General features: G+C 47.0%; 5 protein-coding genes across 5 annotated transcripts; 3 read left to right on the top strand and 2 right to left on the bottom strand.

Moving 5' to 3' along the window:
* The first annotated feature begins 543 nt into the window (after positions 1–543).
* Positions 544–2789, top strand: F4807DRAFT_437137 (MFS general substrate transporter). Its single transcript, XM_047999017.1, has 5 exons — positions 544–913; positions 970–1404; positions 1460–2107; positions 2163–2438; positions 2494–2789. Exons 1-5 carry the CDS (start codon positions 695–697, stop codon positions 2632–2634), a joined length of 1719 nt encoding a protein of 572 aa, XP_047851627.1. The 5' UTR covers positions 544–694; the 3' UTR covers positions 2635–2789.
* A 3260-nt stretch (positions 2790–6049) lies between these two features.
* Positions 6050–7898, bottom strand: F4807DRAFT_214162 (cystathionine beta-lyase). The gene is made up of 2 exons (XM_047993965.1): positions 6363–7898; positions 6050–6307 (listed from the first exon to the last, which is right to left on the bottom strand). The coding sequence occupies exons 1-2, from the start codon at positions 7584–7586 to the stop codon at positions 6203–6205; spliced, it is 1329 nt and encodes a 442-aa protein (XP_047851626.1). The 5' UTR covers positions 7587–7898; the 3' UTR covers positions 6050–6202.
* Positions 7899–8298: 400 nt separating this feature from the next.
* On the bottom strand, positions 8299–10311 carry F4807DRAFT_437134 (AAA-domain-containing protein). The gene is made up of 4 exons (XM_047999016.1): positions 10024–10311; positions 9648–9924; positions 9215–9587; positions 8299–9158 (listed from the first exon to the last, which is right to left on the bottom strand). The coding sequence occupies exons 1-4, from the start codon at positions 10117–10119 to the stop codon at positions 8594–8596; spliced, it is 1311 nt and encodes a 436-aa protein (XP_047851625.1). The 5' UTR covers positions 10120–10311; the 3' UTR covers positions 8299–8593.
* Positions 10312–10483: 172 nt separating this feature from the next.
* F4807DRAFT_437131 (chromosome segregation protein Csm1/Pcs1-domain-containing protein) lies at positions 10484–12491 on the top strand. The gene is made up of 3 exons (XM_047999015.1): positions 10484–11567; positions 11621–12043; positions 12106–12491. Exons 1-3 carry the CDS (start codon positions 10721–10723, stop codon positions 12318–12320), a joined length of 1485 nt encoding a protein of 494 aa, XP_047851624.1. The 5' UTR covers positions 10484–10720; the 3' UTR covers positions 12321–12491.
* A 399-nt stretch (positions 12492–12890) lies between these two features.
* Positions 12891–16315, top strand: F4807DRAFT_214066 (GPI ethanolamine phosphate transferase 1). Its single transcript, XM_047993963.1, has 5 exons — positions 12891–13177; positions 13242–14800; positions 14853–15040; positions 15090–15234; positions 15281–16315. Exons 1-5 carry the CDS (start codon positions 13000–13002, stop codon positions 16229–16231), a joined length of 3021 nt encoding a protein of 1006 aa, XP_047851623.1. The 5' UTR covers positions 12891–12999; the 3' UTR covers positions 16232–16315.
* Positions 16316–16827: the final 512 nt, after the last annotated feature.

The following is a 16827-nucleotide window of genomic DNA, read 5'->3' as shown; positions in this document are numbered from 1 at the left end:
AATATAAATAATTTATTAAATAAATAAAATAATTAATTTTTATATTTAAAACTTTTTATTAAAATATAATTTTATAATAATAACATTAAAATAATCGTTAATTAATTTTAAAAATTATTTTAAAATAATTTAAATACGAAATATTTAAATTTAAATAAAATAATTTTAAATTTAATATATTATAAATAATATAAATTAAAAAACGTTATAATTTTTTATAATTTATAATATTTTTTAATGTTATAACTTTTATAAATAATAAAATATAATATTAATAATTAAAGTTTATTATGCATTTATATAATATACATCGCAATATATAAAATAAATTAACGGGTTAACGGATTCGGTACTATCGTCCGCCGTCTAAGGCTTTATGACACCTACCTGATCACCGTGTTCTCGAGGTTAGCGGCGGCCATACAAACTTTGCAGTTTATCCGGCCCCGATATTTCTTTCGTGTTACATAGTACATTTGGCCGATGTTGGTACTGTAAGTATGTAAGTATGTGCATATTGTTGCAGTCACTCCCTTTGTGTAACAGAGACGGCTCTTTCAAGGGATAATGGAATCCTTACAAGCCTGCAAGGTAACTCCTGATGTAGATATGTAGTTCCATCCTAGCCGGTTTTCCTCTTCGTAGGCCTTGTGTTCCAGTCAATGCAGCCTCTAAAGCTAGCAGCCTCAACAAGATGGACTCTAGTACTAGTCCTCCAGCTGCGGCGTCCGTCGAAGACGCAACGAAAGCCAAGGAACAACAAGTGTTTCCTAGTCCGAGTAGAGACGAGAAAACAGGAGATGTCGCGAAAACTGACATTAGTCAAGATATCGATCCCGCCAACGAGGTCCAGGGAGTGCGCCTGCTCCTGATTCACATATCAATCTGCCTCTGCACCTTTCTCATCGGACTAGTAAGCGTTTGATGCCCACTCGCGAGATATTCCGTACTGAAGAAAAGGGCTACTAGGACTTCAATCTCATCGCCACGGCGGTTCCCGTCATCACGAGCGAGTTCAACTCGACCCGCGACATAGGCTGGTACAGCTCCGCCTTCATGGTAGCCATGTGCGCGAGCCAGCCCCTGGCCGGCAAGATGTACACGCTGTTCCCGAAGAAGCTGTCTTACCTGCTCTACCTGTTCGTCTTCGAACTGGGCAGCCTCGTGTGCGCGCTGGCGCCGTCTTCGCGAGCTCTAATCGCCGGCCGTGTCGTCACCGGACTCGGCGCTTCCGGAGTCTTCGCCGGTGGGTTTACTATCGAAACCACCATCATCCCGCTGCATAAACGCGCCGTGTGGACCGGCACGGTGGGCTCGACGTTCGCTATAGCGAGCATTATAGGGCCTGTCATAGCCGGCGCCCTAACCGAGAACGTTACTTGGAGGTGGTGTTTTTATATCAATGTACGGTTGCAACGTGGTCTCCACAGATGGATTTCAAAGCTGACCAGAGTGGTAGTTGCCAATCGGTGGTGCTGCTGCCATCGTATTTTTCTTCCTCGTTCACATCAAGCGCGCCGAGACTGAAGATAAGACGATTTGGGAAAAGGTACGAAGCCTAGATATTCTTGGTTTTGCCTTTTTCGCAGGGTCTATTTCTATGCTCTTAATAGCATTCCAATGGGGCGGCGTCCGGTACGCGTGGTCGTCTTCCGTCATTATCGGCTTGTTCGTGGGCTTCGGCGTGGTCATGATTCTTTTCGTAGTTTGGTCCTACTGGAAAGGAGAAGGCGCTCTAATTCCTCCGCGGCTATTCACCATAAACCGAAACCCGGCATTGTTTTGCACGGCCTCGTTTTTCATCAACGGCCCATTCCAGATCGTGATTTACTACCTTCCGGTTTGGTTCCAGGGAGTATTAGGGTCGTCTCCGATCAGCAGTGGCGTCAATTTCTTCCCTACAGTGATTTCGGACGTGCTCGCGGCCTTCATAGGCTCGGCGATGGTTATGCAAATAGGCTGGTGGAACCCCTTTCTACTTTTTGCCGCAGCTATGGTTTGCGTTGGTGGTGGGCTACTGACAACTATCTATCCCGATATCTCCGGCGCTCATTGGGTAGGCTACCAGATATTCGGAGGTGTTGGCTACTCGTTAGCATCTAACCTGGTAAGCGGTCTATACGTGTTTGCGGCGAATTCCCACACTGATATTTGACTCCTAGTCTCACATTGCGATGCAATCCTCGCTGCCGCAAGATCTTGTTCCGCTTGGGTCCTCGACGCTTTTAGCTATTATCTCAACTAGCTGTGCTATTTTTATGGCCATCGGTCAGACCGTCTTCCAACAGCGGCTTCAAGTAAACCTTGGTGATGTAGTATCTGGTAATGTGGTGCAAGAGATCATTAACTCTGGAGTCACTAACGTAAGGTCGCTCGTCGGCGCTTCGGAGTTACCTGTGGTGATTCAGAAATATAGCAAATCCGTCACGCAGGTTTTCGTAAGCATTGCTTCCTATTTCTTCATGTTCAAATATCCAGGCTGACCATAAGAAGTATATACCAGCAATTTCACCAGCCATTACATTCTTAATCCTACTTGGCTGCAAGTGGATTTCAACAAAGAGCAGACAGACCCAGGCAGCCACAACGGGTAGTAGTGAGAGGGTGGACGCTGAGAAAGGAACTGCGACTTGAAGAGGTAAATATCGAATCCGAGTGATTGAATTTATAGGTGGGATATGGCCATATATGTACTTAGCATTAATGTTTTTCTGGATACCCCTAAATGGGACATAAAATAGTAGGGAGACTACACCATGACTTGACACCAAGTGTTTTCCGTAGGTTCTGGATTTGAAAATAAGAGAATTCTAGGATTGAACTTTTTAACCCCCTTTGCTTTCATAGCTTTCCTTTTATATGTTATTCTATGATTCTGCCTACCAACTCTCATTTTATGTCTCAATTCCCTTTCTGATACTACATTTCCTCCTCTGTTCCTTCCCCTTTCTTTTTTTTCTAGTCAAGTTATATACTGTAAATCCATGATTTAGTATGATAATGTGAATATTCTAACGATTCTTGTCTTTGTATGAATCGTCTAAGCTGGCCCCAGTGAAATGAACGTAGAAATAGGGGCTTGTGCAACTATGAAAATAGTAAGAGTATTAGCTGCTATGATAATAACACAACATGCCTAAGAGTATCTCGCAATGAAAGGGGGCTAGGGTAAGTAGAAAATAGGATCTGGCCTATGAGTATGTATTTCGTGGACGACAGCAAATGGCGCTTATGGGAGTACAGCCATTTGAGGGGTTATATCATGTAGCTAGACATGGGAGCTAGCATCAGCAGACTGCCGTATATCAGAACCAAATATCGACCCAAGTGCCACTATGGATAAAAGACAAGAACAGAGGATACCTTCTTACTACGGGTAAATTATAGGTAGACTAGGTAACTAGCCCCGGTCTTGCTAGACACCGCGAGGATACTCAAGGTAAACTACTTCAGCGGTAATACAGCTTCAGTCTAACCAGGATCCTCTTACGTAGAGATGACGACATCCTATCTAAGAGCCTCATCAGGGTCTCATAACATATCTAGCCCCCCAGACCGCACACTAGCTATATCGTCGGTGTGACTGAACGGGACGTCGGTGATCAAGCTTTGTGCTAACTATACCAACCATTAACTGGCTAGGATACGCGGGGTCATGGATGTCAGCCGCGCCTACGGTTGCGGAAATCAGACGTTATAGGTGTCGCAGTGGTGATCCACGACAGCACATCCTATATTCGTATACGGCCTAAGCAAGCCAGATTAGCCCCGTACGAGGGACAGCTCGACCCCAAATATGACCTGTCATCCTGCAGTTCTAAGACATGCGTTGCTCATAGAACCCTTGTAAGGTTTCCTTATCTTAGGTACGTAGGGTCCGAGTGAGTGAGAGAGCGCTCTTCCTCCAGAAGACCGAAGCGCTAGAAGGGGTAAAAGTAGGTGAGCACGGGAGGCCGCCCGCTGTCGACGACGAATCCCTCCCACTTCCCCCGGTCTAGCATCGAGAAAGTAGGAATCCCATGTTTCGTATCTCGCATGCAGATGATAGATGTCGGCGGCAGATCGAAATTGGCACCTGGAGTATGACGTTGAGAAGGGAAACCGGCATGAATCACACCATATACCACGCCATATTCTTGCTTAAACTTATCTCGAGCCATTCTCTTGACGTGCTTATATTCGCTTGTTTAGGTAGATTCTAGTTTGTTTGCTCGGGTGCATATGGTATAGTAAGGGGTCATATAGTCAGCATTGAGTAGTATGAGGTAAAGTTGGCCTCCTAAATTGCCAAGATATCAAAGTCTAGCATTCTCATGTGTCACTACCTCAGCTTTTCGCTTCTTGTTCGCCTAAGCCATTGAGTTTAAAGATAGATAGACGAAGCCAAGACGGGAGCAAAATTCAACGACGGATTTTAAACGATTAATGAACAATTCTCGGGGGGAAATAAGCGACCGGGTAACGCGGCTCCTACGATTGAAGATCGTGGAAGACGCTGTTGTGGCCGGCGGCGGATTTGGGTAGGATAAGCGAATATTTTCAAGGTAGACGATATCCAGAGGCTTGAAAAAGGAATCCAATGACGCGTGGAAATGCCGAGATTGTGGGATGGCCGGCCCTGGGGTCCCCGACGTTCAGGTAATAGCAGCTGCCACGATGGCATTGACGGGTAGCCGCATTTCCACAATGCAGGTGGCTGCTCACTTGACCATACACCCCGTCCACGCCCATCCACACTTCTTGATGTCAGTTCACTCGATAGATTCCCTTTACGCCGATCGATCGACCGGTGGCGGCTCCTAAACTGGCTACCCCAGTCGAATATTTCTCATTGGGGCTAGGAGGAGGTGAGACCGGCGTCGTCGAAAAAGCAAAAGATAACACCCCTTTTTCTTCACCGGTTACCAACGTTCGAGAATGTCTAGAAGGAAGCGGAGAGAAGCCCGGACATCCTTGTCCACAGACTGAAGCTTGCAGCGCGTTGTACTAGCGAGGTCGTTAGTCTGGGGGTTTCAGGTTAAGGAGTTCATTCCTTCGCAGGTCTAATCTTCGCTAAGCCTTACCATAAAAGCAGTTTCGCTCGCTAACTAGACATGGCGTATATTGCATCTATGCAAGCCACAGTAACACGCTCAGGTCAATAACGAACAGGCGCCGTTCCACCATCAAAGCCTAATTAAGTGTAACGGATCTGTGGGCTATTACCTAGATAGCCCCTGGACGAGGGAAAATCATGGATGACTGGTAGTAGGGCTAGCTGTGTCATGCATAGAACTCTGGAAAGATATCACGATGACATTCTGCAGCAGAGGATTCCGATAGTCTCTATCAGCCCTGATCCGGATCACCAATCGAAGGCCGTTTTCGAGATACCCTGCTAGTATGAAAAGCGCGATGTGTCTCGAGACCGCAGTGAATTGCGGGTATAAACCAAGTCGACACGAGATAAGGTCTTTGGCAATTCGTCTATATAAGGGTGAGATCTGGGCGTTTATGCCCGGGAGACGAGGATGGATCGTCAGGTTCGCTCAGTCAGTTTTAGTTCTGTATTTTCTAAGATATTTTTAAACTCCCAACCGCTTTTTGCTGAAGCCATATTGGCTAGTTTTAAACACCTTTACTGCCACTTTTGACCTTTCATGAACAAAATGCCTCACAGTACCCATGAAGCCACCAAGAAGTCCAATAGGTTCGTTGAGAGCAACAGCTTGATGTTAAGATATAGCTCTGACGTAAATAGTGCCCATGGCAAGAAAGCCGACGGCAGCCCCACGCAAGCAAATGCTCAGCAGGGGACTCGCTCTTCTCAGACAACTATGTTAGATCGTTGGGCAACTCAAACATCGAGATCGGAACTCCCATTCACCGAGGTCGTCCAACAGCCGGACGCCGAGTAAGTGTTTTCCCATCCTGACCACATCTAATCCAGATGCTAATTATATGTATAGATCCTCCGCACAGCATTGACTCGCTGCAAAATTTTAAGCCATCGTAATGTAACCAAGACCAAGCACTTGCATGGGAGGCGAGCGTTGTGTTACTGTCCTTGGGTGTGGAATATTTTGGGTAGAGACGTGGATGAATAATGGGATATTCTTCTATATGACTGAAATATGATTTCCCTGCGGTGTTACGCAATGGCATGTGCATTTGCTCCGAAACACGGAACTCCCGCAGGATCTCAAGATAACGTAGCCTTAGACTAAGACGACGTATCGTTGTTCGAATTGGCATTTCCGGCCTGTGCAGCTGTGCCTGCGGCAGCGATGCCGTCTAGTGTAATTGTCACGGCACCTGCTTGTACGAGCTACTTAAGGTTAGGGATATAACAATGATAAGATGATTCATGTTGTGACACTTACTGCGCGAGAGAGGTCGTCGACTAAATCGGTCGCGTCTTCGATACCAACGCAAAGTCGAATGATGTCTTCGGGCATCTGCCGCTCCTTTCTCGTCTTTGCATCGATGCTAGCATGGCTCATACGACACGGCATGCTGATTAAGCTGTTGACACACCCAAAGCTCACGCTGATCCCAAATAATTTTGCGGCCTCGACAATCCGCTCGGATAAGGCAATATCACCGGTTTCAAACGACAAGACACCTCCGGCACCTCGCGCCATAGACCAGTGAAGATCGTACTGCGGGTGCGATTTCAAGCCAGGATAACGCACCCGGAAGCCGTGGGATTCAAGGAACTCGGCAAGGATCTGTGCGTTTGCCTGTTGCTTCTCCATGCGAATTGCTAATGTCTTAACCCCTCTCATGAGAAGGAATGAATCATTGGGAGCGAGGCCGCAACCAGTCGCATTAATGGTGAAGTACATCTTATCACCGAGAGCAGTGTCGTTGCATGCGATGATGCCCGCCATAATATCATGGTGGCCTGATAAGTATTTGGTACCTGACTCGTATACTATATCCGCTCCGAGCTCGAGGGGGTTGCATAGCATAGGAGATAGCATGGTGTTGTCGACAATAACGAGGGCCTTATCGTTGGCATCATGGACGGCCTTCGCGATGCTCGGGATATCCACAATCTTGATTAAGGGGTTCGTCGGGGTTTCCAGGAGTACCATAGCCGTCTTGTCTGAAATGACTTCTCGCACTCTTTCGACCTCAGTGGTATCCACATGGTGGACGATAATGCCTTGATTCGACGACAAATATGTAAGTAGCCGGTTGGTACCCCCATAGAGGTCATCGCCTGTGATCACCTCATCCCCCGGCCGTAATAGCCTGGTAATAACATCTAAAGCACCCATGCCGGAGCCAACGGCAAGCGCTCGGTTAGCATTCATGATCTTGGCCATATGGCGTTCTAGATGTGTCCGAGTCGGGTTACCCGATCGTGTATAGTCATATTCATTACCACCATTGGAAGATGTTTGCTTGAATGTAGCAGATTGGTAGATTGGGATACTTGAAGCGCCATACTGGTCCTTGGTTTCTGTATAGACGAGCTCAGTAGCCAGGGCATAGCGGCGGCGACCATTGGACGGGCTCGAGGGAGCAGGCGAAGGAGGTAGGTTGTGACCTTCGAGGTCGACCTTGGAGAGGCCTTTGTTAAGAGGCTTAGAGTCCATAGCTGACACTGATGAGGCGGAACCGGCGATTCCCGGCAGCTTGAAATAGTTCAGCAATTTGAGCTTGAACTCGACCTATTTCTATATACTCGGCGATATAGGTAGGAACCCAATTGGCCAGGTTTGCAATTCCTCAGTGACTTTAGACTTTCGGCCTTCTTGTATAGAGAGGAATAGTATGAGTCAATTAGAAATGGAAGTTGAGATTTCGTGCTTGCGAAAGATGTACAAATTAGAAATTCCGTGATTACAACTCCGAAGTGGCACGAATGATTCAAGAGGGCGGTGTGGGTCTCGAACCAGGTTATAACCTACCAGCGCCCCTTGCAGCTTCCGGTTATCGGTTGGAAGAGTTAAAATCTGGGGAAGACGCGGGTATCGCTACAAATGACGTGATTTTCAAAGTGGACAAAGCGTATCCATGTGGCTCAGGTGGCCCTGATGTGACAAAATGGTCTGTGCGCAAAGACAATACCATGGATATCAAGCTTCGAAGAATCTACAGGGCTGATGTATACCACTATACCAGGGTGGTTGGAGACGGGAAGCACCTATGCAACCTTAATGTACCACCTATCAATAGCTTCTTACTCAGTTCGGAAGGCACTCTGGCTGAATATTGGCTTTTCACCACTGAGGTAGGGCTGAGCATTGGAAGCATCATACCTTATTGGTTTATTTAGCCTCCGGGCAAGATATGAATTATAATGCCTTTTTGTTATAATAGCTTAATTAGATCGGGGGCTCATTCATTAGTATGCAGTTCCACAAAGCCACCATGCTGTTGTGGTAAATTGGGTAGGTATTTAAACCCGTAATGGTTTCCATCTTCGAGCTTGCAACAAGGGATAATTGGTATCATTGTACAAGTGATATCTCTTTAACCACTATCTAGTGCCAATTCAAGACCCGAGTAGCGATGATTCAGTCCTTAAATATATCCTTACGTAAACGCCCTTGTCCTAGTCCCTCTCGATTGCTCATATAATATTCGTCTCAATACCAACTTAAGCCAAGGCTTCCGTGGGCTCCGTAGCCTCTGTGGTCTTCGCACCTGTAGTTGATGTTTCAACCGTAACAGCATCATCATCAACGTCTTCGTACTCATCGCTCGATGACTTCGCTCGTGAGGAAGGAGGGTTTTTCATGAGAATTTGGCCAGCGCCTTTTCGTCCAAAGAAATCCTCCGTGCGAATTCCTCGCACCTTTGATGGGTCAATGGAGGACATAGAACTTCCGCTTGCACGGTGCTCGCGAATAAACTCCCGAACTGGTGCCATGGCAGCATCGCGGCAGGCTTCCTTGATATCACTACCAGACATGCCTGCAGTCACCCTAGCAATATATTCAAAGTTGAAATTGTTCGGGTCGGTCTTGGTATCTTTCAAGACCAATTGAAGTATTCGTAATCGCTGGTTCTTATCCGGCAATGATACGGGGAACTTCTTAGGCATTCTGCGTAGAATGGCTTCGTCGATGTCGTGGATACGATTCGTAGCTCCGAGGACAACAATTCTAGCGGGGAGTCCTTGAGTATTCGCCGAGGTTAAACCATCCCACAGTGTCATGAATCTATTCTTCATTAGCATTGTGATCTACACATCTGTTTAAGAAAATGGAAATCTTACTCTGCTTTGACCATGCCACTGGCTTCGTGTTCACCGCTTCTCCTGGTCCCCAACACCGCATCGATCTCATCTATAAAGATGATGGCGGGTTGCAATTTTCGGGCTAACGAGAATACCGCTCGTACAAGTTTATTGGAGTCTCCATACCACTTTTCGGTTAAAGTCGAGATGTGAAGGTTGATGAAAGAAGCACCGCTCTCGTGTGCAACAGCTTTCGCTAACATGGTCTTTCCGCAGCCAGGAGGTCCGTAGAGTAACACGCCCGACGGTGCAGACAATAAGGGGGCTGCGTGGGAGTAGAGATGTGGCATCGTTAACGGATATATGACGGATTCCTTCACTTCTTCTATAATATCTTCCAGTCCACCGATATCTGTTATTCATATTAGAATGCATGCCCAACTTGGATATTCTTGAGGCATAGCAAGCCTACCATCAAACCCAACAGGTATATCTTCGGGAGCAACAACTTCCAACGCAACAAGGTTCTCGTACTCATTGAGGACCAAATCTTCGACTCGAGGACCTCTCCCTGTGCTGCTGCTTAAGTCGTCCTCATTGCCATCTTCGCGACTTCTCGCCTTCCGTAACCTCTGAAGGTTCGCTTTCGCTTTGATTCGAGCTTGTTCACGTTTCTCCTTATCCGGGTCGGCGAGGGTTCCTTGGAGGGTTGATATGACGTTTCTGGTTAAAAACCAGGCTGCTCCGGCCTAGCCAGCCAACCATCAATGTCAGTACGGAATAGACGTTAGATAATGAAAATGCGACTTCTTTTGTGCCTCGATCAGATGATAGATTCAATTACATACGGTACCTAGGATTAAAAGTACGTCCCAGATGTAGTCGGTACCATTTCGTCTTCGATCAACCATGGTTAAGGACTGCTTAATCCCACTGAGAATCATTTGATATGCCTCCCAGGCGGCTGGGAGAGATTAAGAAGATATTAAAGTGCAGGCTGTGATGTTTGTTGTAAAATACGCCACGCCACAATATTGGACGGTTGGACGGCCGCGCATGCAAGTTCCGACTCAGAATCTTGAATCGGTTGCTGAATTATCAAGGATAACCTAGACCGTCCAAGCAATTGACGCCACATCAATGTGGCTGCTTCTTTAGTAAGGCACCGGAGCACCTGCACCTTAAGCGTTCAGCTCACACCCCGGGTCTTATCGGGTTAGGCTTGGCCAAGACTATCAAAGTGGGACACTTATAACCCCTGTCAATCAATGTTTTGTTTACCCAGGCCCCTCAACAACGTAGATGATTGGCGAAAACTTATCCCACTATATTTCATCATAACCTACCTAGTAGGAATAGTTCATATCTCTTCGGCGTTCACGTCCCGTGATCGATTAAATTACAACGATAAAAGAAACCGCATAAATTTTCGATTTACACAATAATAGAAACACGACCGCGCTTACTTATAATTGGCCGTAGCCAGATTTTCGAGCAATATTTCTAGAGACCGGAACACGCGCTGTCGTTGAATTGTCGCGTTCGATGCCAAAAGCAAAGGGTGTTGCGTTACGCGGGTTAGTGGACTCGGACGACGAGGCGGCGGATATCCTGGGGGAGGATACGGTGGTTGCTACGAAAATGGCGCCAGCGAAAGGCCGCGCGACAGCTGCGAACCGAGCTGCCAAATCAACTCAGAACGCGACGCGTCAAACGAGTGGTAAGACAGCCGCTTCGAAAGCGCCAGCGCGAAAGGTCTTGGCTGATAAACCGGCGAATGTTCAAGATAAACCCACACGAGGGAAGGGGAAAAAGCGAGCGGCACCAGAAGAACCTACTCCCACGGCGGATGATGAAGACGACGAAATTTCGATGGCTGTCGAGGAAAAGCCCAAGGGCGGAAGGGGACGTCCAAGAGCCGCCAAAGCTGCGAAGATATCAAATGATTCGGACATATCGACCGTAGATCAGCCAGAGCCCACAGCTCAACCTGTTGGCAAAAGAGGGCGTAAGCCAAAGGCGAAGGACAACACCCCACCTCCCGAAAAGGAAATACCCGAAACACAGCGTGAAATTCCGGAAACACAAGCGGTCGAGACGACGGAGTTAAGTATCGAAGAGAATGATCGGATAGAAGACTTGCCCTCTCATCGACCCGTGTTATCATCTGTTCAACGTCCTCAATCGAGAGATCTGTTCGGTACAGATCGAAGAGCAGTCCCGGCATCAGATTCTGAACTTCACGAGCCGGCAATACGGAGGCGAGTGGGAGAATTGACGCGAAAGTACGAGAGTCTAGAGGCGAAGTATCGGGACCTTCGAGAGATTGGTGTTAAGGAGGCGGAACGCAACTATGATCTCCTTAAAAAGCAGACAGAGGACAAAGCTAATAGTGAGCTTCAAGAAAGAATTCTACATGAAGAAAGACGACTAACAAGTAGCTAGCCGCTAATCAACTTATTGCTGCCTTGAAGGCGCAATTATCTACACAGACTGAGCTAGCTAAGGAGACACAACGCCTAAGACAGCAATTAGAGGCTAGTCAGACCAAGGTGGAAGAGCTACAAAACAAGGTTGACGATACGAACGCTTCTTTGACGGGAGCAAAGACAGAAATCAAGACACTCACTACGAAGCTATCCGCTGCCCGATCCACCGAAGCATCGACATCGAAGGTTCCAGGCAGTGCTATTAAAGGCAATAACAATTTAAATAACCGACTTCTCGCTAATGCCGAGGCGTCTGCCCACGTAGCACAGATGAAGGAAGACTTGTATGGAGACTTGACCGGCTTGATCGTTCGTGGCGTCAAGCGAGAACAGAATGGCGGTGACACGTATGATTGCATTCAGACGGGCAGAAACGGGAGTAGGTTTTATTTCATACCATTGACATTATATATCGAACTATTTACTAATTTCATTCTCCAGCTCTCCATTTCAAACTTGCCGTGGGCTGTGACGAAACGTCGGAAAAGCCCGACGAGCCTCAATTCGTATACATGCCTCAACTAGATCCAAACCGCGATCAAGACTTGATTGATTTGCTACCAGATTACCTTGTGGAGGAGATATCTTTCCCCCAATCTCACGCCGCAAGGTTCTATTCAAGAGTCATGAGATCCTTGACAGAACGTCCGGAATGAACGTAATCGTAAATGATGAACGGCGTCTGGGTTAAGTTCATTCGGTTACATGAAGTTGAGGCGGACAGGGGGAGAGGGTGAATTCTTGTACATATTCGGACTCGGATACCAGAATAATATCATTACGTGATTCGGTCCCCGATAAATACGCGTTGAAACGGGTTGCATAAAGGTAACAGTTTCCTCTAATTTTTTGTGATATATTTAGAGTGGAACCTACCGGGCGTAGGCCGTTTCGGGCCGGTGTCACGTCCCCGAACCCGTGAAGCTAATTGGAGCTTTCCGCAAGAAATCATGGTACGTCGGTACCTGATCAGCCCTGTAATGATCCCTGCAAGTGTAAACGCGATTCCCCAGATGACAGTGGACGGACCTTGACGGCCGCAACCAGGGAGCAGTTTCCAATTTGCCAATCCCAACTTTTTGTAGATTTGTCTTTTTCTTATTTTGTTGTTTCGCATAATCAAGACCTACACAACCAAAGCCTCATGGCTTGTACATCGGTACAGTCTGCGCCTATCTGTCTACTTCCCATCCCTGTTTCGTATGGACCGTGATTCAGGTCGACCAATATCTCGTGTAAAAAGTCGAAGTTCTAGCGAGATTCCTCCTCGACTTACATCCGCTTACTCCGCCGCATCGACACAACCTCACGACCTGCCCATTAGAGTAAACGGCCATGGCGGGAACCAGCCGCTTTAGATTCGTGGCTATAGCCATGATATTCCATCTGGTCTATATATACTCTATCTTTGATATATATTTCGTCAGTCCTATTGTTAGTGGCATGCAATTGTTCCGGGTAGAGAGGCCTGTAGGAATAAAAGCGCCAGCAGATCGACTGGTTCTCTTTGTTGGTGTGTACCGTTCTTTGCAGTGTGTTACTATGTAGATCTTACTTGCTAATCCCATATCTTCCAGGCGACGGACTGCGCGCTGACAAGGCTTTCCAATCGCATCCCGAACCATACCCACAGACCGAAGCGGACAACACCCCAAGGCCACTTGCTCCTTACCTCCGTTCCCGCGTACTAGAACACGGCACATTTGGCGTATCGCATACGAGAGTTCCTACGGAATCTAGACCTGGTCACGTCGCGCTAATAGCTGGACTTTACGAGGATGTTTCTGCTGTGGCCACTGGCTGGAAGCTCAACCCGGTCAATTTCGACAGTGTCTTCAATAGAAGTGCGCATACGTGGAGTTGGGGCAGTCCCGATATTCTTCCCATGTTCCAGCATGGCGCAACGCCCGGCAGGATAGATGCGGATTATTACAGTGCTGATTTCGAAGACTTTTCAAAAGATGCACTTGAACTAGATCTCTACGTGTTCGATCATGTGAAGGAACTGTTCGCCGCCGCGGAGAAGAATAAGACACTGAATGAAGCCCTCAAGCAAGACAAGATTGTATTTTTCCTCCATCTCCTGGGACTCGACACTAGTGGTCATTCATACCGGCCATACTCGAAGGAATATCTACATAATATTAAAGTTGTCGATCAAGGTGTTAAGGAGACGGTCGAACTGATCCAGAAGTTCTATAATGATGATAGGACTGCCTTCGTCTTCACGGCTGACCACGGAATGAGCGATTGGGGAAGCCACGGAGATGGCCACCCAGACAACACTAGAACGCCATTAATTGCATGGGGATCGGGGGTCGCAAAGCCATTGGTACATCCGGGCGCCGTCGCACCAGGCCATGATGAATATTCCTCGGATTGGAACTTGGACCACATCAAGAGGAATGACGTACAGCAAGCCGACGTTGCAGCCTTGATGGCTTATTTGATCGGCGTCGAATATCCGGCTAATTCTGTGGGTGAGCTCCCGCTATCATATCTCTCGGCCGATATCAAAGAGAAGGCTGAAGCGTCTCTGGTAAATGCTCAAGAGATCCTCGAAATGTATAAAGTGAAAGAGAAGAGCAAGAAAGAGAACGAAATAAGATACCGTCCTTATAAACCTTTAAGCGAAGAAAACGGTTCATCACCTGAGAGTCGGCTGTCATATATCAAGGAATTGATCAACAAGGGAAATTTCGAAGAGTCCATCGAAGAATCCGCGGCGCTGATGAAAATCGGACTCGAGGGAATGCGTTATTTGCAGACTTACGATTGGTTATTCTTGAGGGCTCTCATTACCATCGGTTATCTTGGATGGATGGCGTACGCTCTAACAACTGTTTTAGATCTGCACGTTTTGCAAGGAACGACAGCGGCCTCGAGAACTCTTGGTAGTACCATTGTTTTCTCCTCTGTCCTCGTTTTACTTTACTCGTCTTTCATCATAGGTCACTCGCCTATTACATACTATGCATACGCTTTCTTCCCCGTATTCTTCTGGGAAGAAGTTTACGCTCGCAGAGACAGTTGGATCAAGGGAAGACAAGCCTTGTTTGGCCATATCAAAACCGGAGCTAATGTTCTGACTCTCGTGCTCAACATGATCACGTATATTGGAATTATCGAGTCACTGGTATGTACCCCTTTTTATTTGCCTAGTAGTCCACAATATTAACACGAATCAGGCACTTGGATACATTCATCGGGAAATCTTCACCGTCTTGTTCGTTGTCGGGTCGTTTTACCCGATTACCATGGGAATCTCTTTTTTACAAAAGCATGCCATTCTGTCTGCAACATGGTTCGTAGCAAGTCTGCTAATGAGCGTTTTTACTTTATTGCCAGCAAACAAGACTGAGAACATCCCACTCACGTAAGTTGATTTAGTCGTGGTCTCAAAGTGCGAAGCTAATATATTACAGTATGATTGGTGGTTTACTCATGGTTGTGGTTGGTATTATATACTTAGCTTTTGAAGATAAATTCTTGGCCAACCTGCCGACTTCGAAGAGATCTAACGCGGCCAAAAAAGGCAATGAAATCTCGAGGTCGTTGATTGGTGTTCAAGTAGGTATCATGCCTCTATTTTAAAGCACATTCTGACCCTCAGCAGATCGGACTCATAATCCTAGCTATGCTTGTAACTCGAGACAGCGCCCGGTCTCTGCAGGCGAAAGAGGGCCTTCCGCGTGGAAACCAAGTTGTTGCGTGGCTGGTTCTAGTTGTGTCTTTTCTGATGCCACTTGCTCATCGACTTCAACCCAATAACCACTACCTTCATAGGCTCCTAGTAATATTCCTGACGTGCGCCCCGACCTTCGTTATCCTCACTATTTCCTATGAGGGTCTCTTCTACTTTGCTTTCAACTTGCTGTTAGTCACCTGGGTAAGGCTAGAACATCATGGATACGAATTCCAACAAGCAACCAAGAAAGCTTTAGCAGAGGGGAATAGCGCTGTGAAAGCAGCCGCAGCGACCGTTGTGTCCAAGTTCCGGCCGTTAACTTTATCAGATGCTCGCGTCGCATTGTTCTTTTTCGTTCTGCTCCAATCAGCCTTCTTCAGTACCGGCAACGTTGCATCGGTCTCTTCGTTCAGCTTAGAGAGCGTATGCCGCCTCTTCCCAATATTTGACCCCTTTTCCCAAGGGGCACTCCTAATCCTCAAGATCATGATCCCTTTCGTCCTCATATCGGCCAACCTAGGCATTCTCAACAAGAGGATAGGCGTAGCGCCATCAGCCCTCTTCATGGTTGCGATAGCGCTAAGCGATATATTGACCCTCCACTTCTTTTGGGTCGTGAAAGACGAGGGCTCCTGGCTCGAGATCGGATCCACAATCAGCCATTTTGCCATAGCCAGTCTACTCTGCGTCTTCGTCGCCGCCCTTGAAGGCGTGAGCTCATTATTCATCACCGGTGTTGAAGTAAATAACTCGCACGAGTCGCCGGCTACCGCCAAACCAGTAACAAACGGGAAGACGCCGGAAGTACCGGTCGAAGCGACCAACGGCGAGGCGAAACATGAGGATTCGTCTCCCGTAAAGGATGAGGATGGGAAATAGTTGTAATGATTTATGTAAGGTTACAAGCTGCCTATAATCATAGAGGGAAAGTAGGCATAATAAAATTTGTATATGCTGATATGCGGATTTCGCAATAATGGCGCTGTGAGTGACTTGTTCCCTTGAATTTATAACGTATGACTTTGTCACGAAACGATGCATTTATAGTAGTCACAACTGGATAGGTCGTCAAGACACCTAGTTGTTTTCAAGAGGTGAAATAAACAGATTCGCTAGTAACAGTACACGGGGAAAATAGGTAGCTATCCATATCTAATTCCAGAAGTTCAGGGGCACCCAGCCCCTACACAATTCCCGAGATGCAAGACTGAAGCCTTGAAAATATACCACGGCCAACGCTAAGTCGTCACATGTCTTTGATCGTAATGCTTTTTGGCGTCTACTTGCCGGTAGTTTAAGGTCAGACGGGGTGCCATTCAATGGTCCGTTAGTTGATCGTCTGTCAGAAAATGGGCGTTCTCTGATCATCATGCTCTACATAAGGAGATATGAGCAAAGCCGACGATGGCGAAGCCGAGACCAATACCAACGCCAAGTGTGGTGACAGCAGCAAAACCCCTCAGACCTAAGGGATT

This window comes from Annulohypoxylon truncatum (genome assembly GCF_022578515.1).
Source record: "Annulohypoxylon truncatum strain CBS 140777 unplaced genomic scaffold F4807scaffold_30, whole genome shotgun sequence".
Classification (NCBI taxonomy): Eukaryota; Fungi; Ascomycota; class Sordariomycetes; order Xylariales; family Hypoxylaceae; genus Annulohypoxylon; species Annulohypoxylon truncatum.
This window is presented reverse-complemented; position numbering and strand designations above follow the sequence as displayed.